Source organism: Lissotriton helveticus, chromosome 6, assembly GCF_964261635.1.
Source record: "Lissotriton helveticus chromosome 6, aLisHel1.1, whole genome shotgun sequence".
NCBI lineage: Eukaryota > Metazoa > Chordata > Amphibia > Caudata > Salamandridae > Lissotriton > Lissotriton helveticus.
The window spans coordinates 110,936,567-110,957,322 of record NC_136067.1 but is presented as its reverse complement, the minus strand read 5'-3'; the positions used below and the strand labels follow the sequence as shown (position 1 = coordinate 110,957,322).

The following is a 20,756-nucleotide window of genomic DNA, read 5'->3' as shown; positions in this document are numbered from 1 at the left end:
TTACTCACCTGATTACATATATACATACACACATATACATATATAAATACATACACATATATACATATATAAATACATACACACATATACATATATAAATACATACACATATATACATATATAAATACATACACATATATACATATATAAATAGTGATCCAAATTACCCGGTTGCACTGCACTTTAAATCCGTGCACAACAAGGATATTAACTGCTTAAGGTACTTTGTGATTGATCATGTTCCTATACCTAAAAAAGGAGGGAATAGGGAAACCATGCTAAGACCGTTAGAGACTAAATACATTCTGAATCTCAATTGTAAGTTTCCCCAAGGTCTTAACAACACGGAAGATCTACATACATTTCTTTAGATCAACCTGAATACTTTTATTTCTTCACCCCCTTACTTTTTCTATATTTGTTCCATTTTTTCTTTTGTGTTAGAAACTTCTGAGGAGATGATTAGATGGGAACAACAATCTATAGAAACAGATGTATAGCAAATCAACGCCCTATAATTTGGATGTATGAACTTGATATATCTGTGCATATGGAGGACTAACACAGAGGGATAACATTGTCCACATAAGGATAAAGGATACAGAAGAGAGATATATTCTCTGCACAAAATGTAACTGATCCATACATAAGATTGTCTTAGACCGTGTAATTGATAGATCATTATTACTTACAATGATAGTGACAACTCTGCATTTAGCTTCACTGTAAATATCATCACATGATTTTTTGTATTTGCTTATTTTTTTGATATAGCACTTAGCACTTTATTTGTATATAATATCTTGAGTAAGCTCTTTGTGACAACTGGGCTCAGTTGTCATAGGTAAAATATGAATTTATTCAGCAAAGTTTATCGCACTTGGAGAAATGATAATAAATCAATTTTGCACTGTTAGCTTAATTGCACATAGGCGTCTGCATTTAGGCAGAATATTTGCACAATGGCTCTTTTAAATGCGTACTTATCAACATGGGAGCTGGTAAAGATAGAGTAATTAGATGAAAATAGGGGCATAGACTTGAACCTAGGAGCAGCATTCATGCTGCAACAATATGTATTTCAGTCTCTGTCTAATTTTGTATTATGTGTAGATATAGATTGCAAATAATGAATGATGGCTTTGTATATATATGTATATATATATTTTTGTACAATTATATTAGGTGTAAATAATGAATAAGTTATTGTATATAATATATGTAATTATGTGAATTGTATATAATGAAAGTATACATGCCACATCAATTTATTCTTGCGAATTTGCACAAATCCAGTCCATGTTTACCGCATATGCATTTATGTAGTTATATCGTATGCGAACAATCAGTGCATTTTTTGAATATACATCTTATTTATCCATATGTGCTGGTTGCACAGAAATGGAAGAGCCACTCGATTTGTATGTTTAAAGTATATCTTCACTTTTTATTAACCACGTGGTGTGCTTTGCAAAGAGGATGAAAAAATGAGTACTTAAAGGTCTCTTCAAACAATGTACCGTTATGTGATCAAGGGTAGTCCTTACCCGAAACGCGTCATGCCAGAGGGAGTATCAAGGTGATAATAAACTGACCTGTTGTACTGGATGAGCTGTGTGGCGGTCTTTGTGTCCTGCATGCCGTGCCTGGAGAAGCAGGAAGGAGTGAAATATATAAATACATACACATATATACATATATAAATACATACACATATATACATATATAAATATATTTACGGTCAGAGTGAGTGCGGAGCTGGAGGGGTTAACTATACGGAAGGCGTCACCCCGCAACATTCTTTGTCTCATATGGATATTTTTTAGTCATGTTTAAGGCAGCACCCACTTGGGAGAGTATAGACTACCATTCCCATGATGCATGCTGTTGTTACTCACCTGATTTACATCGAGGTTTCAACAAAAACTAAGAGGGGAGTTACTGGTAGGCTGTGGTTGCCTTTCTTGTGCCTGAATCAGTGCACCACAACTCATGGACCCTTTATGATACAATGTTTTACATATAATTTCACATCTGCTGCCCTTACCTCAGTGTACCACAAGTCATGAACCCTTTACGATAGAATCTTTAGTGTATTATTTCACGTCTGGTGCCCCTAACTTAGTGCAGCACAAGTCATGGACCCTTTATGATTGAATCTCTGTGTCTGATCCAATGATTACTGTTGTACTTGCTACCAGCACCAACCATTCCCGGAGGGATGGCTTACACTCACCCCACACGCATCCAGCACAGACGTCACTGGACATGTGCCCGTACCCAGTTCTACTATCTATCTGTGTCCGTGTCCTCATTATGTATGCAAGATGCTGCCCATGGGCCCTACCACATTACATTGTGCTGTGGACAGCGTATGCAACCATGTTACCTCTGGCAGTGGGAAAACTTAGGTTATGTAACTTTCTCTCGCTCATTGTACAACTACATACGTAGAGACTGGATCATTAGAGTACTGCAAGGAGAGTGTATAGTGAATTTATAAGTGCTTGGAGATTGGCAGAGTGTATAACTACATATGTTGGCACAGTCTAACCCCGAACACAAGCTTGGTTCTAATTGGCTGCCCTCCAGGTGCCAAAAACTGAAACCTGAACTTTCCCATGGCCCTGTATTACTACAGCTCCAACACTCCACAGAATGTGCAATAAACATTCATATCCACACAGATGTGTCATGTCGACCATCTTTCATGTGTGGAACTATGGATGAATGTAGGGGCAGTCATTCCCCGTACTTTCCATGTTGCCCATGTTGTGGGACTTGGCTCACAGAGTGACACATTGGCGCTTGCGACCCGGGTGATTGCAGCATTACAACAGGGACAACTGCATCAGTTGATTCCTCATACATCCCACGACTGAGCCACGCCCATAGCTCCGGGGTCATTCTTCACAGCCTCACGCAGGACTGGCATACGCCAGGCCAGCCCTCTCTGCTTATACTTACAGGGAAGGACAACAACGCTACATGGCCCAGGTTTTCATTGCAGTGATCTGCTGGTCACAGGCCTAGTTGTCAGTATGCCACAGCCACTCTCTCATGGCTGGTATTACACCCACACCACACCCATCCAGCACAGGACACGTGTCCCTGCTAATAAAAAAGACCGGGCGCACGTGCTCTATGCCATTTTAGAGTTGCTCACACCGGATGCATTGCGGCCGGCACAGGAACACCGGCACGGGACGGTGACTTTTAGTCCACTGAGGTACAGGTACCGTACCTGCTGAGCGGGTGTGCAGCCTGCGGTGATGGCCTGTCCCGGCGGTCTGGACAGCTAAGGGTTTGTGTGCCCTGCTGAACCGCAGTGTAGCCTGATCCATCAGACAGCGCAGGCCTACCGCCACGTGGGGTCGCCTCACTGGTCACAGAGTTAGTTGCACCTCAAGGGCTGAGCGGGTGTGTAGCCTGCGATGAAAAGCCGGGTGCACTGTTATGTCCTCTGCCATAGCAAAATCAAGACCCAGCACCAAATGTGAGAGCTGGTGGCCTACGGAGCGGGGCTGCATGATATGCAGGGTGCCCTGTCCGTGAACCCCGGGCTTGGAGCTGCACGTGGTAGGCCCTATTTTCTACACACAGGTTGCGAAAGGTGAGAAGAGAGGCTTGTTTGAGCAGCGGCAGGCAGTCACCTCCTGGTAGTGGTAGTGCATGGGGTGCAGCAGTCTGGGTGCGCAGCAATGGGTAGACAACTCTGGGCAGTGGAAGTGGATGGGGTGCAGCAGTCTGGGTTCCCAGGGCGGGACAGCGATGTTGGCGTGCGCAGTTGTATGTACTCTGCCATTATTAATTCCATACTATGTTTCAGATGACTATGCTCGAGTGCTTGTGGGCTGCCCAATATCCCGACACGTGGTTTCAGACACACCGGTGGCAGAAAGGTGAGCAGTGAGGACATTCTCCACAGTGTCAACACTCACTCGCCCTCTCCATCTCTTCCTTTCTGTCACTCACACTCTTTCTCTCTCACTCTCGCTTCCTCTGTTTCTCTCTTCCTCTTTCTCATACTGTTTCTCTTTCTTTCTCTCTCTCTCACTCTTTCTCTCAGTCTTACTCTCACTCTTTCTTTCTCTCTCTCTCTTCCTATCTCTCACACTTTCTCTTGCCCTCTCTCTCTCCTTTGATGGACGCATGATGCACAATATTATCTTGCTTTTTGTCTAGCAGGCCTGCGATGATACGTGGCCATCCTGCAATCAACACTCACCATGAATTGTGAGCTCTGCTTCACCGTGTGTACACAATGGGTGAGGAGGTTGCTTCGGCACATGGTGGACCCTCTACGACACACCGGTGGCAAAAGGTGAGCAGAGAGGCTTGTGTGCGCAGCGGCGGGCAGTCACCTCGGGCAGTGGGAGTGCATGGGGTGCAGCAGCCTGGGTGCGTAGCGGCGGGAAGACATCTATGGGCAGTGGAAGAGGATGGGATACACTAGCCTGAATACACAAAAGCGGGACAGCGATTTAGGCGTGCGCAGTTGTATGTACTCAGACATTACTAATTCCATACTATGTTTCAGATGACTAAGCTTGAGGGCTGCCCCATGTCCCGGCACGTGGTTGGAGACACACCGCTGGCAGAAAGGTGAGCTGTGAGGATTTTCTCCATGGTGTCAACACTCACTCTCTCTCTCCATCTCTTCCTTTCTGTCACTCACACTCTTTCTCTCTCACGCTCTATCTCTTCCTTTCTCTCTCTCACACTTCCTCTCTCTCTCATTCTTTCTCGGTCTCACTTTCTCGCTCTTCCTCTCACACGGTTTCCCTTTCTCTCTCTCTCTTCCTTGTATCTCACTCTTTCTCTCTCTTTCTTCTTCTCTCTCTTTCTCTTTCTTCCTCTCAGATTGGCTGCTCAGTGCCACCAGAGCTGAAAGTGTGTGCCGGTTGCAATGATGTGTGGCCATCCTGACAAACCAACACCAAGTATGAATTGTGCGCTCTGCTGTACTGCATGTACGCAACGCCGGAGAAGGTTTTACAGCACATGGTGCACCCTCATACACACACGCCGGTGGCGGAAGGTGAGCAGAGAGGCTTGTTTCTGCAGCAGCAGGCAGTCACCATTGGGCGGTGGGAGTGGATAGTGTGCAGCAGCCTGGGTGCACAAGAGCGGGCAGACACCTCCGGGCACTGTCAGTGGATGGGTTGCAGCAGCCTGGAAGCACAGGAACGGGCATTCACCTCTGGGCACTGAGAGTGGATGGGTGCCGCAGCCTGGGAGCACAGCAGCGGGCAGACACCTCTGGGCAGTGGGAGTGGATGGGGTGACAGCAGCCTGGGTGTGCAGATGCGGGCAGACACCTCTGGGAGACGGGAGTCGATGGGGTGCAGCCGCCTGAGTACGCAGGGGCTAAACAGAGAATTACACGTGCGCAGTTGTATGTACTCTGCCATTACTAATTCTATACTATGTTTCAGATAACTAAACTTGAAAGCTGCATTATGTCCCCGGCACGTGGTTGGTGACACACCAGTGGCAGAAAGGTGAGCTGCGAAGATTTTTTTCATTGTCAACACTCTCTCCCTCTCCATCTCTTCCTTTCTGTCAATCACACTCTTTCTCGCTCTTATTCTCTATCACTTCCTTTCTCTCTCACACTTTTTCTTCCTCTCTATTTCTCTCTTCCTTGTTTCTCTCTTCCTTGTTTCTCACTTTCTCTTTCTCCCTCTCTGTCTTCCTCTCACTCTCTCTCACTCTTTCTTTCTTTCTCTCCCTCTTCCTTTCTCTCACTCTTTCTCTCCCTCTCTCTCCTTTGCTGGACGGATGACGCACCATCTTATTTTTCTTTTTGTCTTGCAGGCTGTGGTTCACAAATTGTCGAGGAATAACACCATGGCTGTACATAGTGTTATTTGTTGTAGTTTTGTTTTAATAAAATCTTTTATATGTAAATCCATACATGACTAAGATTCTTATTTGTCCAACCACACAAGCATCTTATTAATAATTGTACGACATTAGCCAAGTTTTTACATTCCAGATTTCCTAACATGACTGTCACATTGATTTGTGGGGGGTGGGAGTGAAGGGGGATGGTGGACAAGGAGCTAATGCTGGGGGGTGTCGGAGCAGTGTTGGGGGTCCGACCTGCATGATTGTTGCCTCCATTGCATCTGTTCTCAGAGACTTGCGAGCCGGCGGGCTGGCTCGTAGAGGGAGAGCCGCGGCCCTTCAGTTCGCAGAAAAAAGAGCTGCGGGCCAGCTCACAGAGGAACACCTGCGAGCCGACTGGTATAGAGAAAGGTGCGGGTCGTCGGCTTCCAAAGGGATAGCTACGGAACAGTGATGTGGGGAGAGGGAGCGTGAAGAGGGTAGCTCGCGGAGAGAGACCTGCGGTGTTAGAAATGGGATCCCTGGCTGGCCAGGGCTTGCGCCAAAGTCAGTCAGAGACCACCACTTCCACGTCAGGGCAAGGGAGTTATATGCCAAGATAACCCCTGCTCACCCCCTTGGTAACGTGACACAAGTAGTAAGGCTAAACTCGGAGGCAGTGTGAGTTAAGTGTTTGCGCGCGCAGCCAGCAACAACACCCAGGCCTACCACAAAGGAAACTCCACACAAGGTTATATAAAAAAATAGCCTTTGTATTATACCAAAACACATTAGAGAAAAACACACACTTTACAATGTGCCAACAGGCACGGGCAGAATTTACAGGGGATATGTACAAGACAGGGCCACATGGACCACTGTCAGGAATTTGCACTTGTAATCTTGGAATGCTCTTCAGAAATAGCACTTCGCACATAGAATAATCTCTTTAGCACCGAATATAAAAATAAAGCACACAACCACTAATCACTGGTAACAGTTAAGTACCACCTACGCAACCCTAACCACCTTAGGAGAATGTCACGCAGGGAATTAGGAACTCACTAGTATCACTAGACTAGGTAAATCAACCTCCTAAGCATAGCAAAGGGAAAGAAGCAAAACACATGATGCATAAAAACACATTCAGCAGCAGGTGGGCAGAAACAGATCTCTGGTCAGCAGTAGCCCTAGCTGTCCAGTTCTGGAATACTGGTACCGAGAGCACTGCAGGCCTTCAGAAGGATCTTTGCAGTGCATGGAATCATACCTCCCACAGGGTTTACGGTGCTGGTGTATGATTCCAACATGTTGGATACCAAACATGACTGGGTTCGTTACAGACAGTTTAGAGACAGCCATCGCGTAATGACGCATGGCCACTCCATATACTGTAACGGCTGATGCGCTTACAACCAGTGAGCATGGACTCCGAAGCTTGTAGAGGGTGTCCCGCTCATGCAGGGGCACCCTCACACTTCGAACCGAGCACCCTGCCTTTAGGTTTGAAAGTCCTGCTTTAGGGGTGACTTACAGGTTTTAAGAGAAGTGACTTCAGATAATGAGCAACCTGTATCTGTCGTAAATGGTGTTAGCACCAGCATACACAGGCGGCAATGGTACGCCTGTCATCAAAGTTTGAGTGGTTTCCCATGGGTGGCAAAATGCATGCTTCAGCCCATGGGGAACACCTGGTGTACTTATACCCGGTGTACCTCAGTTAATATTAATCAAGTGTGGGTATTGCACTCCTGTGGTTAATCTCTTTTTCTCCTATTGTGTCAATTTCTGTCTTATATTGCGTGCACCGTATGATTCATGTTAGCCTAACATGTACATATAAATGAAAGTGGCCAAACCCCACATGGCGGTTTGGACTCATACAGGCACAACTGTGTGGGTTAATACTTCACAATATACTAGAATTACTCAATGTAATGTTTTACACCATGTCATATATAACAAAATACATTACTTTCTTTCAGTTCAATATATTTGTGTTTATCAATACTTTTTCTTTGAATTAAACACACTTTACTTATACATACAATCTCAAAATAAACTTGAAACATACATTTTGTGATTTCATCAACAAACTCATAATTACAAAATTTAAATCAAGAATACGAAATACAGCCCGCCCGATGCATTTCGGGACTCCCGTCCCTTCGTCAGGGGCCAAAATCTGCAAAAAACATTCCACAAAACTTTAATCAGTTTTTGCGTTTATAGTCAGCACAACTGAAACAATTACCATCAGAACCAGTTCTCCAAAAGACTCAAAATCTCACAGATACGCATTAGAACACGGAACAGATGCACATGAACCTTAGTCTATACCTATCAGTATTAAAAATGCAAACCGGTCTAACCCATCAGAATCACTACATTCTAGACAATATGTTAGCAAAATAAGTACCTGAGTGTCATAAGCTTCCTTCCGAAAAAGAAGAATCATCCAATTCTATGTTCTTCTGTAAAAGCAATGATAATGTGGGCTGTCATTCTTCTCTATAATCAATCTTATAACCTGCTAGACTTGATGTCACTGCTCAAAATCACATACCTCTGAGAGAAGACGAAACGTATGTGCCTGGATACTAATAGTTCACGTGTAAAATGGAACCTTGACTCTTGACTCCCTGCAATATCAAAATAACCCGTTAAGTTTTAATTCTGTCTCTACTCACTCCCTAGAACCACTGGCTTTTGAATCTTACCTAGAAGCACACTTTTAGTGCGTTGCTTCTTTTCTTCCTTTCCTTAGTCGGTGCTGTACTCTCCTTTCCGGTGGTCTCTATGCCGGGTAAGTTACGGTCCCAATCTACAAGCATAACACCGAATTTCAGTACTTCCTTCTAACACTGACGGGTAAAAGCCTGGGTATTGCCACATTAAGAAAGTCTCCCTTACCTTCCAATTCTTAAATCCGAACTCCTCTCGATACGCGATACGCCATGACTCTCCTCCCTGTGTTTCCAGCGTTATGACCATCACGCGACCTAAAAGAAGGACTACTCTAAAACATCATCTAATGATGTCGCCATCTTAGAACGGGTTCTAAATCGCTTGTACACCACTAACTCTGCCTTGCTCCAATCCATTTCACGGGTATTCCTTACACTACTTGAAATTAATCTTCATTCAGAACAATGATATTTACCAATTACGAACCCCCTCTGATTTTATTGCGCCTGATAGTCACATATGATTTCAAAAGTCAATGATAATAAAGTATCAAGTTTCATGTGCATCCCACCGGCCCCCTCTGCATAACCCGCGCGATCTCGCGTCCCAACTGAGTTAATGGCAACCGTATCAAATGGCTGGTTTAAACTAGAGTGTAGCGATGTGTAACGACCATCTGCTTACCAGAGAGCCTTTCTTACTGTGAACATTATGTTTGTTATATCAATCTTGCCCACCATGTTAATGTTTGCAACAATTTGAGAACAAATGCATATTGTTTGTGAATGAATGTACTATCTAAATAATGGGGTAACAGTGTTCCGTCGTATTCTATAGGAAGCATCCCATATCAATTTTGTCATTAAGGCCATACGGTGCCATTGTTCCTAGTGTCTTGATCCAAAAGATCTCTCTTTGTAATAGTCTTTTAACATTATCAGAACCTTGTTGTAATTTAATCTGTTCGATTATCTGAAATTTTATTTGAGCGATCGTATATTTAGCTTCATCCCAGTGTGTTGCCAGACATGAGGTACTGCTCTTGTTTCTGATTCTGCTTTTATGTTCTGTTAGACGTGTTTTCATTTTTCTGTCAGTTTTTCCCACGTAAAGCAAGCCACACGGGCATTTAATTGAATAAACAATGTGTGATGAGTTGCAATCAAACGCTTGTTTTATCTGGAATTTCTTTCCTGTTCTAGGGTGTGAAATGGTGTCTCCTTTTATTACATTATTGCAATGTATACAATTGCCGCACTGTGTTGTACCAGGTTTAGACACTGGTTCTGTTATTTTTGGCGATGACAAGTGTTCTTTGATATTCCTGCCTCTTGTGTAGGCAAACATTGGTTTATTTGCAAATAAACCGTTGAATTCTGACTCTTCCTGCAGTAGTTCCCATCGGTTCCTTATGATGCTTTTCATTTCTTTCGAAACCGTAGAGAATTTTGATACGAATACAATTTTGTTACTAGACGTTGGTTGCCTTTTCAGCAGCAGATCACTCCTCCTCTTCTGTTTTGCACGATTCATGTGTTGTACCAGCAGGTTCTCTGGATATCCTCTTTTTAAATAGTTCTCCTTTTGTTCCTCCATGCTCTCTGCGCAAGTATCTGGATCTGAAGTGATTCGTTGAATTCTTAGGAATTGTGAGTATGGTAAATTATTAATCAATGATGGTGGGTGAAAGCTACCGAATTCCAGCGCATTATTCTTGTCAGTTTCCTTTCTATAGATCCTTGTAGAAATTTGGTTATCCTCTAGTTCTATCCATGTGTCAAGAAAAGCGATGCCACTGTCTCTAATGTTACTTGTGAATTGGATTCGCTCATCAATGGGATTGAGGTGGTCAATGTTCTCTTTTAAAGCTTCTTCACTGTCTTCCCAAATCATGAAAATATCATCGATAAAGCGCTTCACAAATACTAAGCCTTTGCGCCATGCTGCATTCTCGAGAATATGTTCGCTTTCAAATTTCGCCATAAAGGTATTCGCATAGACAGGTGCCCCTGGAAAACCCATGGATGTCCCATTTAATTGCATGAAGAAATCCCCTTTCCATTCAAAATAACTGTTCGTTAAACAGAATTGCAGTAGTTCCAGTACTAAACAACTTCTTTCTTTGTTATCTGTATGTTGAAGTAATGCCCACTCCACTGCCTCTAGCCCTAGTTCGTGGGGAATTGATGTGTATAACGAAACTACATCGATAGTACACAGTTTCCATTTTTTGTTCACATTGAAATCTAACATGTTTAAGCTTCTTAAGAAATCGTTTGTGTCCTCAATGTAGGTTGTCCATCCTTTCACAAATTTTTGTAGATGTACATCAATAAATCTGCCAGGATTTTCAAACACGGAACCGCAGCCAGACACGATGGGTCTGAATGGTGGATTATTCAATGACTTATGCACTTTAGGAAGCATGTACAGCTTGGGTCTACGTGGAAATGCCGTTAGCAAGTACTGTTTTGTTTTTTCCTCTATGCCGCCTGTGCTTACTATGCTTTTTAATTCATTGGAAATCTCAAATGTTGGGTCATAATCCAGTTTCATATATATGTTTGTGTCATTGACGTGTTCATCAACTTTCTTTTCATAGAAGGTGCGATCCATGACCACTATCCCTCCGCCTTTGTCAGCTTTCTGAAATACTATTGAGGTATTCTTTTTGAGTTCTTCAATGATACTGAAATCTGCTCGGCTCAAGTTTTTCTTGATGTTCCTTTTCTCCGCATAATTAATTTTGTCCATGTCCTTTTTCACCAGTGTTTCAAATGTGTCTAAGATTTTATGTGAAATAGGCGCCATGAAGGTGCTTTTAGGTTTGAATCTGATTACCTCTGTGGTAGGTGCTGATGGTACAATGTTGGATAAAAAGAGGATATCCAGAGAACCTGCTGGTACAACACATGAATCGTGCAAAACAGAAGAGGAGGAGTGATCTGCTGCTGAAAAGGCAACCAACGTCTAGTAACAAAATTGTATTCGTATCAAAATTCTCTACGGTTTCGAAAGAAATGAAAAGCATCATAAGGAACCGATGGGAACTACTGCAGGAAGAGTCAGAATTCAACGGTTTATTTGCAAATAAACCAATGTTTGCCTACACAAGAGGCAGGAATATCAAAGAACACTTGTCATCGCCAAAAATAACAGAACCAGTGTCTAAACCTGGTACAACACAGTGCGGCAATTGTATACATTGCAATAATGTAATAAAAGGAGACACCATTTCACACCCTACAACAGGAAAGAAATTCCAGATAAAACAAGCGTTTGATTGCAACTCATCACACATTGTTTATTCAATTAAATGCCCGTGTGGCTTGCTTTACGTGGGAAAAACTGACAGAAAAATGAAAACACGTCTAACAGAACATAAAAGCAGAATCAGAAACAAGAGCAGTACCTCATGTCTGGCAACACACTGGGATGAAGCTAAACATACGATCGCTCAAATAAAATTTCAGATAATCGAACAGATTAAATTACAACAAGGTTCTGATAATGTTAAAAGACTATTACAAAGAGAGATCTTTTGGATCAAGACACTAGGAACAATGGCACCGTATGGCCTTAATGACAAAATTGATATGGGATGCTTCCTATAGAATACGACGGAACACTGTTACCCCATTATTTAGATAGTACATTCATTCACAAACAATATGCATTTGTTCTCAAATTGTTGCAAACAATAACATGGTGGGCAAGATTGATATAACAAACATAATGTTCACAGTAAGAAAGGCTCTCTGGTAAGCAGATGGTCGTTACACATCGCTACACTCTAGTTTAAACCAGCCATTTGATACGGTTGTCATTAACTCAGTTGGGACGCGAGATCGCGCGGGTTATGCAGAGGGGGCCGGTGGGATGCACATGAAACTTGATACTTTATTATCATTGACTTTTGAAATCATATGTGACTATCAGGCGCAATAAAATCAGAGGGGGTTCGTAATTGGTAAATATCATTGTTCTGAATGAAGATTAATTTCAAGTAGTGTAAGGAATACCCGTGAAATGGATTGGAGCAAGGCAGAGTTAGTGGTGTACAAGCGATTTAGAACCCGTTCTAAGATGGCGACATCATTAGATGATGTTTTAGAGTAGTCCTTCTTTTAGGTCGCGTGATGGTCATAACGCTGGAAACACAGGGAGGAGAGTCATGGCGGATCGCGTATCGAGAGGAGTTCGGATTTAAGAATAGGAAGGTAAGGGAGACTTTCTTAATGTGGAAATACACAGGCTTTTACCCGTCAGTGTTAGAAGGAAGTACTGAAATTCGGTGTTATGCTTGTAGATTGGGACCGTAACTTACCCGGCATAGAGACCAGGGGAAAGGAGAGTACAGCACCGACTAAGGAAAGGAAGAAAAGAAGCGACGCACTAAAAGTGTGCTTCTAGGTAAGATTCAAAAGCCAGTGGTTCTAGGGAGTGAGTAGAGACAGAATTAAAACTTAACGGGTTATTTTGATATTGCAGGGAGTCAAGAGTCAAGGTTCCATTTTACACGTGAACTATTAGTATCCAGGCACATACGTTTCGTCTTCTCTCAGAGGTATGTGATTTTGAGCAGTGACATCAAGTCTAGCAGGTTATAAGATTGATTATAGAGAAGAATGACAGCCCACATTATCATTGCTTTTACAGAAGAACATAGAATTGGATGATTCTTCTTTTTCGGAAGGAAGCTTATGACACTCAGGTACTTATTTTGCTAACATATTGTCTAGAATGTAGTGATTCTGATGGGTTAGACCGGTTTGCATTTTTAATACTGATAGGTATAGACTAAGGTTCATGTGCATCTGTTCCGTGTTCTAATGCGTATCTGTGAGATTTTGAGTCTTTTGGAGAACTGGTTCTGATGGTAATTGTTTCAGTTGTGCTGACTATAAACGCAAAAACTGATTAAAGTTTTGTGGAATGTTTTTTGCAGATTTTGGCCCCTGACGAAGGGACGGGAGTCCCGAAATGCATCGGGCGGGCTGTATTTCGTATTCTTGATTTAAATTTTGTAATTATGAGTTTGTTGATGAAATCACAAAATGTATGTTTCAAGTTTATTTTGAGATTGTATGTATAAGTAAAGTGTGTTTAATTCAAAGAAAAAGTATTGATAAACACAAATATATTGAACTGAAAGAAAGTAATGTATTTTGTTATATATGACATGGTGTAAAACATTACATGGAGTAATTCTAGTATATTGTGAAGTATTAACCCACACAGTTGTGCCTGTATGAGTCCAAACCGCCATGTGGGGTTTGGCCACTTTCATCTGTGTACCCCAGTACCATATACTAGGGACTTATAAGGGTACAACAGTAGCCAATCCGTGGTGTACCTAAGGAGTCACCATAAACAATTCAGGGGGGAATGCAAAGAGACTGGGGTCCTGATTAGCAGGATCCCAAACAGACTAGTCAGAAACAACATAACACCATGTTGTTTGTCAAGATCTGAACTCACCGACCAACCTTGGATGGATGGGAGGAAGGCCTTCAGCACCAGTAGAATTGCCCGCAGTTCCAACAGGATGATGAGAAGAACCTGTTCTTGCACAGACCAGAGGTCCAAACCTTTAAGACCTCCAGATGAGCTCCCCACCCAAAGGAGAGGGGAGAGGGGGGAAACTTCCATCACTACTGTATGTAGCCACAGTCGGCAGGGGAGTAAAAGCAATCCTGCAAAACAGGTTTGCCTTGTTTCCCCACCAAACCACTTCAGCCGGAGTGGTGAGGGGAGCTCATGATGGATTCAATCAAATCCTTTACATACTGTAGCCACTGCCCGCAGACACACCACTGCAGGGCCCTCATGTGCCAATGTGCATATGTGACTAGGAGAATGTGGGAAACCAGGAGACCTTAGAATCTCAGGACCCTCAGGGCTGGAACTTTCACACCTTGATGAAAGGAAGTGACCATTTCTTATATGTAGATGGTGTGAAGGTGCTGAGAAGAGTGGTGTCCAGAACTGAGCCTACAAACTGGAGTCACTGGAAGGCCTCAGATGGGATTTGATGGGAAATCTTAGGTCGAACAGCAGGGGCATCACTGATCGCAGATAGTGCAGCACAACCTATGGTGACCCAAGTTTGCCCTAATGCCTCCCTGACAAGCGAGGTCCCTTGAAGACATCCAGACTCTCACCAGGGGGAGAAGATGAAAATAAGACTAGGTCACTTATTTTATTCTGGTTCTATAGGAATGGCAGATATTTTGAAGGAGCATATAGCACAGCCTTCTCCATCGAGGAATTTCATTGCTCTGGCTGAGAAATTTTGCACCTTTCAAGTAATTTAGCAAACAATCTGGTAAGGGCCTCTTGCAAACAATTTTATCTGACAATTTCATATGGTGGCCTCTGGTATTAAACCCCCCCTCCCCCACCACCACCACCACCCCTCAATCCATGGACCTGTGGTAAGTTCTTTCACTTGACCCATATGCCACCGTGGCAAGCTACATCCAACAGCATGGTGTGGTGTTCCTTTCCCATTTGGCTATCGTGAGCCAACACATTCACTTTGTGTATACTGACACTACTGGTTGATTAGCTTGGGCATTTATGGTAATTTGTTATACTGTTATTTTATCACAAGTGTGACCATGATCTATGTCACTGTGCTCCTAAGACAGTAAGCCTGTGTACAAATATGTCCTCAAGTCCGAGAGCCCTCAACAGGCCAAACGTGTTGCCACCCTCATGAGGTATCATATAGATCCCTATGCACTCTTTTTGTTAACCACAATATTAATTAACTTTCTTTTCGAGTTCTTTCTGGTTGGCGCCGGCACTTGTCGCACAATGCCTGGAGCGCGCACTTATGTGAAAGTTGTTGCAACCGCCACCCTCATGAGGCCAGCTCACCATACGAAAACAGAAGAATTAAGGATTTCATTACAGGGTTATTAATTATTTGATGAATAATATTGTTATTATGGAATACTGTGGGAATCATTGCAACAAATAGGCTTTAATTATGAGCAGATATTTGTCAAAAAATGCTGATTTGTATTTAATGTAAAATTTCACATATGCACTGATGAACCTTTAAGCACATTCACTTAATTTTTGTAAAATAAATTGGGATGGGGCAGCTATATCAGTGGAGGTAGTAATAGATGCCATGTTTAAGCCCTCAGCTTTATCCTCTACAATTCTATTCTGCCCACAAACCGCTGTGTTAGTAGAAATAACCTTATAAAAGGACTTCAGCGAAGGCGTAATTTTTGGTTTGATGCTTCCCCTAGTTTTTTTTTACGACCTTTTCCTTTGCCTGGGGGTGTACCCTCTGTTACGCAGGCACCTGTTGCTTGTCTTGTAGTGGCTTTTACAACCACTATCGGGGTGACACGACATTTGGTTTGGGAATTACAGCGAGAACACTGGGGGGGGGGTCTATTGCGCAATGTATAACGGGAAACCGTAGGTTCATAGATGGATACTTCCTTTGCCTGGCACAAACTGCTATCAGTGTCACTGCCCAAACGCTTCTCCATACGATAAACTGATTGGTGCGCAACAATTTGTGACGGGAAAGGCGCAGTGACCTCTTTATGAGCTCCCAATCCTGGGAAGGACCTTATAGCTCCCAGGCACAATCCATTCTTAAATGGGGGCCCCCACCCCTTGCTCCAAATCACCTGAGTCCCCTCAGCCTCAGCCGCGCCCCTCACGATGCACCCCACTCCTACCTCACTCCATGCTGGTCCAAGCGCTAGTGCATCCAATGCGTCCCCCACTACGGCACACCGAGACAGACAGAGCGAGGAGGTCGGCACTGCGAGCAGGGACAGGCCAGAGCGGGACCACAAGAGCCCACCTCCTCTCCAGAGCCGCTCCAAGATCGCGGCTGCACAGGAGCTCCGGACTCGGACCGCCCCCTACGTCCTGCACCATCGGCACGCAGCCCCAAGGAATACGGCAAAGCCGCGAGGAACCTGTAGGACGCCGGGCGGATGAGCAAGCAGACAAACAAGCGGGCATAAAAACTTCGAGGGAGGGGGTCGCTCCAAACTTTGCTAATCCCGACAGCCGAACCCAGCAACAGAAACCGTGCAGCCAGGCGAACTTGATTGCTACCGCAGCCATCCTAGTCAAACTCCATCAGCACTGACACACATCGCGGGAGGCTCCGTCGCAGCAGTTAGCTTCCGGCCACCATGTTCCCCCCCACAATCCTGCTATAGCCACCACTACCTTAGCAGGCTCTGTGTTTAATAAAAAGGGCCCCCAACTCCCCTTTAACAATTTGGTCACTGCAGAGACTTCCTCTATGGTTGCCATTCATCCATCAGTGGAACTGTGGAGTAGCTTTTCGGTGCTGGAGATCCAGAATATTGTTCAGGAGGATATACTTAGTGCAACCATAGAGAAGGGAGGTGGGCTCCAATCTGGCCAACAGATGCTAGCAAATGTTGAGCTCTCTCAGCATTCCCCTTTTCCTTCTTTACCATCCGCCCAACCTGTGTCAGTATCTGGGTTAGCCGAGCCACCTGGGTCAGCCGAGCCACCTGGGTCGCCCGGGTCGTTAGCTGATATTCTGAAGAGCTTGAGAGACGACACTAGCAGGAGATTTACCATTTCAGAGGCTAACCAGGCAGCTATCCAGGCCTCCTGCGATGTCAATCAATCAATCAATCACAAGAATTTGTATAGAGCGCTACTCACCCGTAAGGGTCTCAAGGCGCTGACGGGGGGGGGGGGGGGAGACGGGGAATCGCTATTGCTTGAACAGCCAGGTCTTGAGTTGTTTCCTGAAGGAGAGGTGATCCAGGGTCAGCCGTAGGTGAGTCTGGAGGGAGTTCCATGTCTTGGCTGCCAGGTAGGAGAAGGATCTTCCTCCGACGGTGGATTTCAGAATTCGTGGGACGGAGGCGAGGCTGGCGGATCGGAGCGGGCGGGTGGGTGTGTAGAATGTGAGGCGTCTGTTGAGGTACTTCGGGCCCGTGTCGTGGAGAGCCTTGTGTGCGTGGGTGAGGAGTCTGAACGTGATCCTCTTGTTGACGGGGAGCCAGTGCAGGTCTTTCAGGTGGGCAGAGATGTGGCTGCGGTGAGGGATGTCCAGGATGAGTCGTGCCGAGGCGTTCTGAATGCGCTGGAGTCTTTTCTGGAGTTTGGCTGTGGTTCCAGCGTAGAGGGTGTTCCCGTAGTCCAGACAGCTGGTGACGAGGGCCTGGGTGACGGTCTTCCTGGTTTCTGTGGGAATCCATCGGAAGATCTTTAAGGGAATGCGCAGGGTGTTGAAGGAGGATGATTTGACTGCGTTCACCTGCTTGGTCATCGTGAGGGAGGAGTCCAGGATGAAGCCCGGGTTGCGTGCGTGGTCCGTTGGTTTGGGTGCGCTGCCAGGGCAGGGGGCCACCAGGAGTCGTCCCACGCGGAGGGAGATGGTCCGAGGATGAGGACTTCCGTCTTGTCTGAGTTCAGTTTAAGGCGGCTGATCTTCATCCATTCTGCAACGTCCCTCATTCCTTCCTGGAGGTTGGCTTTGGCGGTGTTGGGGTCGTTGGTGAGGCAGAGGATCAGCTGGGTGTCATCGGCGTAGAAGATGATGTTGATGTTGTGTCGGCGGGCGATGGCTGCGAGAGGGCTCATGTAGACGTTGAAGAGGGTTGGGCTGAGTGAGGATCCTTGCGGAACGCCGCAGATGACTTCGGTGGCCGTGGATTGGAACGGGGGGAGGCGGACTCTCTGGGTTCTTCCGGCGAGGAATGAGATGATCCACTCCAGGGCCGCTCCTTGAATTCCGGTCTTGTTGAGGTGCTGTATCAGGGTGCGGTGGCAGACTGTGTCGAAGGCTGCTGAGAGGTCCAGGAGGATGAGGGCATCCGTTTCCCCGTTGTCGAGCAGGGACCTGATGTTGTCGGTGGCTGCGATGAGGGCGGTCTCGGTGCTGTCGTTTGCTCGGAAGCCGGACTGTGAGGGGTCGAGGGATCAGTTGGTCTTGAGGAATGCGGAGAGTGGTCTGTTGACGGTCTTCTCGATGACTTTGGCTGGAAAGGGAGGGAGCGAGATGGGGCGGAAGTTCTTCAGGTCCGTGGGGTCTGCGATGGGTTTCTTGAGGAGGGCGCTCAGCTCGGCGTGTTTCCAGCTCTCCGGGAAGGTGGCGGATGCGAAGGAGCTGTTGATGATGTTCCGGAGTTGGGGTGCGATGATTGAGTCGGCTTTGTTGAAGATGTGGTGTGGGCATGGGTCGGTAGGGGAGCCGGAGTGGATGGTGTTCATCGTGCGGGTGGTGTCTTTGGTGCTGACCGGGGTCCAGTTGCAGAGGGTGGTGGTAGGGGGCGCTGGTTCGGCGGTTGGGTGTGTGGTTTGTGCGCCGAAGCTGTTGTGAATGTCGGCGATCTTGCGGTGGAAGAACGAGGCGAGAGAGTCGCAGAGGTCTTGCGAGGGAGTGATGTCGGTGTTGCAGGCGCTGGGATGTGCTTGCACAGAAGGTAGAGGTTACACATAGTACGGACGCTCTTGAGGCGGAGTTACCAAAAATCAAGGAAGCTCCGAGTGTGTCTTCTGCTTCAATGAGTAAAATGGTCAAGCAAAATCAGGATTTGAAAGATGACATTGAGCGGTTGGAAAACCATTCCAGGAAGAATAACTTGAAAATCCTAAACGTCCCGGAAGATCTGGAAGGGAAAGATATCAAGAACTTTGTCGTCTCCCTTCTGAAGGCAACTATCCTGAAAGACTCTGAGGATGTAGGCAGGGACTTGAGTATTGACATTCAGAGGGTGCACCGCGATCCATTTAGGAGGGTTCAAGGAAGAGAGCGCCCTAGGAAAATCTTGGTCAACTTCCTCACGTACACCATCAAGGAGAGAATATTGTCTCTCGCTCTGAGAGCTGGTCATCTAAAATGTAGTTCTTTTTCTATTGGTTTTTTCTTCTCTATCCGTTCAGACGTCTCTCATATTACCGCCACTAAGCAGTGGGAACTGGGGAAAAGAATCACGATATTGAATGCACTGGGAGCTAAGACCCAATTGAGATTTCCTGCGTCACTGCGTATCATGTGGAACAATCACATGTATAATATGCGCCAACTTGATGAAGTTGATTCCCTAATAGATCAAATCAGAGACGAAGGCGGGGGTGGAAGCAGTGGTGGAAATGGATGTGCCAGTAAGGCATAACTAGTAAGGCTTTGCTTGACATAGAATATCGAAAATATTCAGACAAAATTAAAATAGGGCGAGTCTTTTCGAAGAAATAGAAGAATGATCAGGCTGCGCAGCTGAGAAGAGTCAGTCTACCAATTCTAAGTGTAGATGTATTTATTTATAGCCGCACATCAAGGGGGGCTTCTGTCTAAGGGCTTATGCCCAGAGAAAAAGGTTGCAGTGGGTGAAAACATAAAAAATTTCCTCATTTTCACTATATGTTTAAGTGTAAGCACCTTATTAACTTGTCAAGGATCGGAGGAAAATCTGGTAGAGAATGACATCTATTAATATAAAGTTCTTGTCATGGAATGTCTACGGATTGCGATGCCCCCGAAGACAAAGGCTGATTATGAAATATCTGGAACAATCCTCTGCCCAGGTTTTTCTTTTACAAGAAACCCACTTGAGTTATCTTGAATCTAGAGTTATCTTCGGTAAATTTAAGTGGGTGGAGTGCTTTCGTTGCTCTGAGCAGACGATACATAGTAAGGGAGTAGCGGTTTTGTTTAGATCTAACTTAGGCAGCTCCATTAAGGCTACGTTAACTGACCAATCCGGGAGGTGGATCTTGGTACAGGTAGCGATAGGGGGGGTAGAACTCGCCATAGTGTCCTAATGTCGACGACCCGGCTTGTCTTCTCAGAGTGCAGGCCAAACTTGCGAAAGTCACTGTTCCAATAATAATTGGTGGGGGCATTAATGTCCTCCTTAATCCCTCCAAAGATAGGTCTAACCTTAGCCGGTATGTGGTAGCTCAGCGTATGCGTCGGATAATGATTAATATGGTGCACGAGCTCGGGTTAGTAGATCTATGGAGTTCGAAGAGGGATGGTGAACCAGGTTTTACCTTTTTTAGTAAAAAGCATGGCCACTCTTCAAGATTAGATTACATTCTTACAGATAGGTCGGGTTTAGAGCATTTAGTGGATATGTCCATCCTGCCATCTATTTTATCCTATCATGCCCCAATAACTTTCCTATATTTAAGTGGTAAACCGATATCTGCTCCAAGGTGGACACTAAAAAGGGCAATGTTGTCGAATGAGGAGTTAATAA

At 45.1% G+C, this 20,756-nt stretch overlaps 1 protein-coding gene across 2 annotated transcripts in view; it reads right to left on the bottom strand.

Moving 5' to 3' along the window:
- Positions 1 to 20,756, bottom strand: part of LOC144762304 (exportin-5-like) — a 2,548,278-nt gene that overhangs the window by 1,505,984 nt on the left and 1,021,538 nt on the right. For both annotated transcript variants that reach the window (XM_078647452.1, XM_078647453.1), the window contains one exon: positions 1,596 to 1,646. In XM_078647452.1, the coding sequence (XP_078503578.1) occupies positions 1,596 to 1,646 (51 nt within the window). The remainder of the gene's footprint in view (positions 1 to 1,595; positions 1,647 to 20,756) is intronic.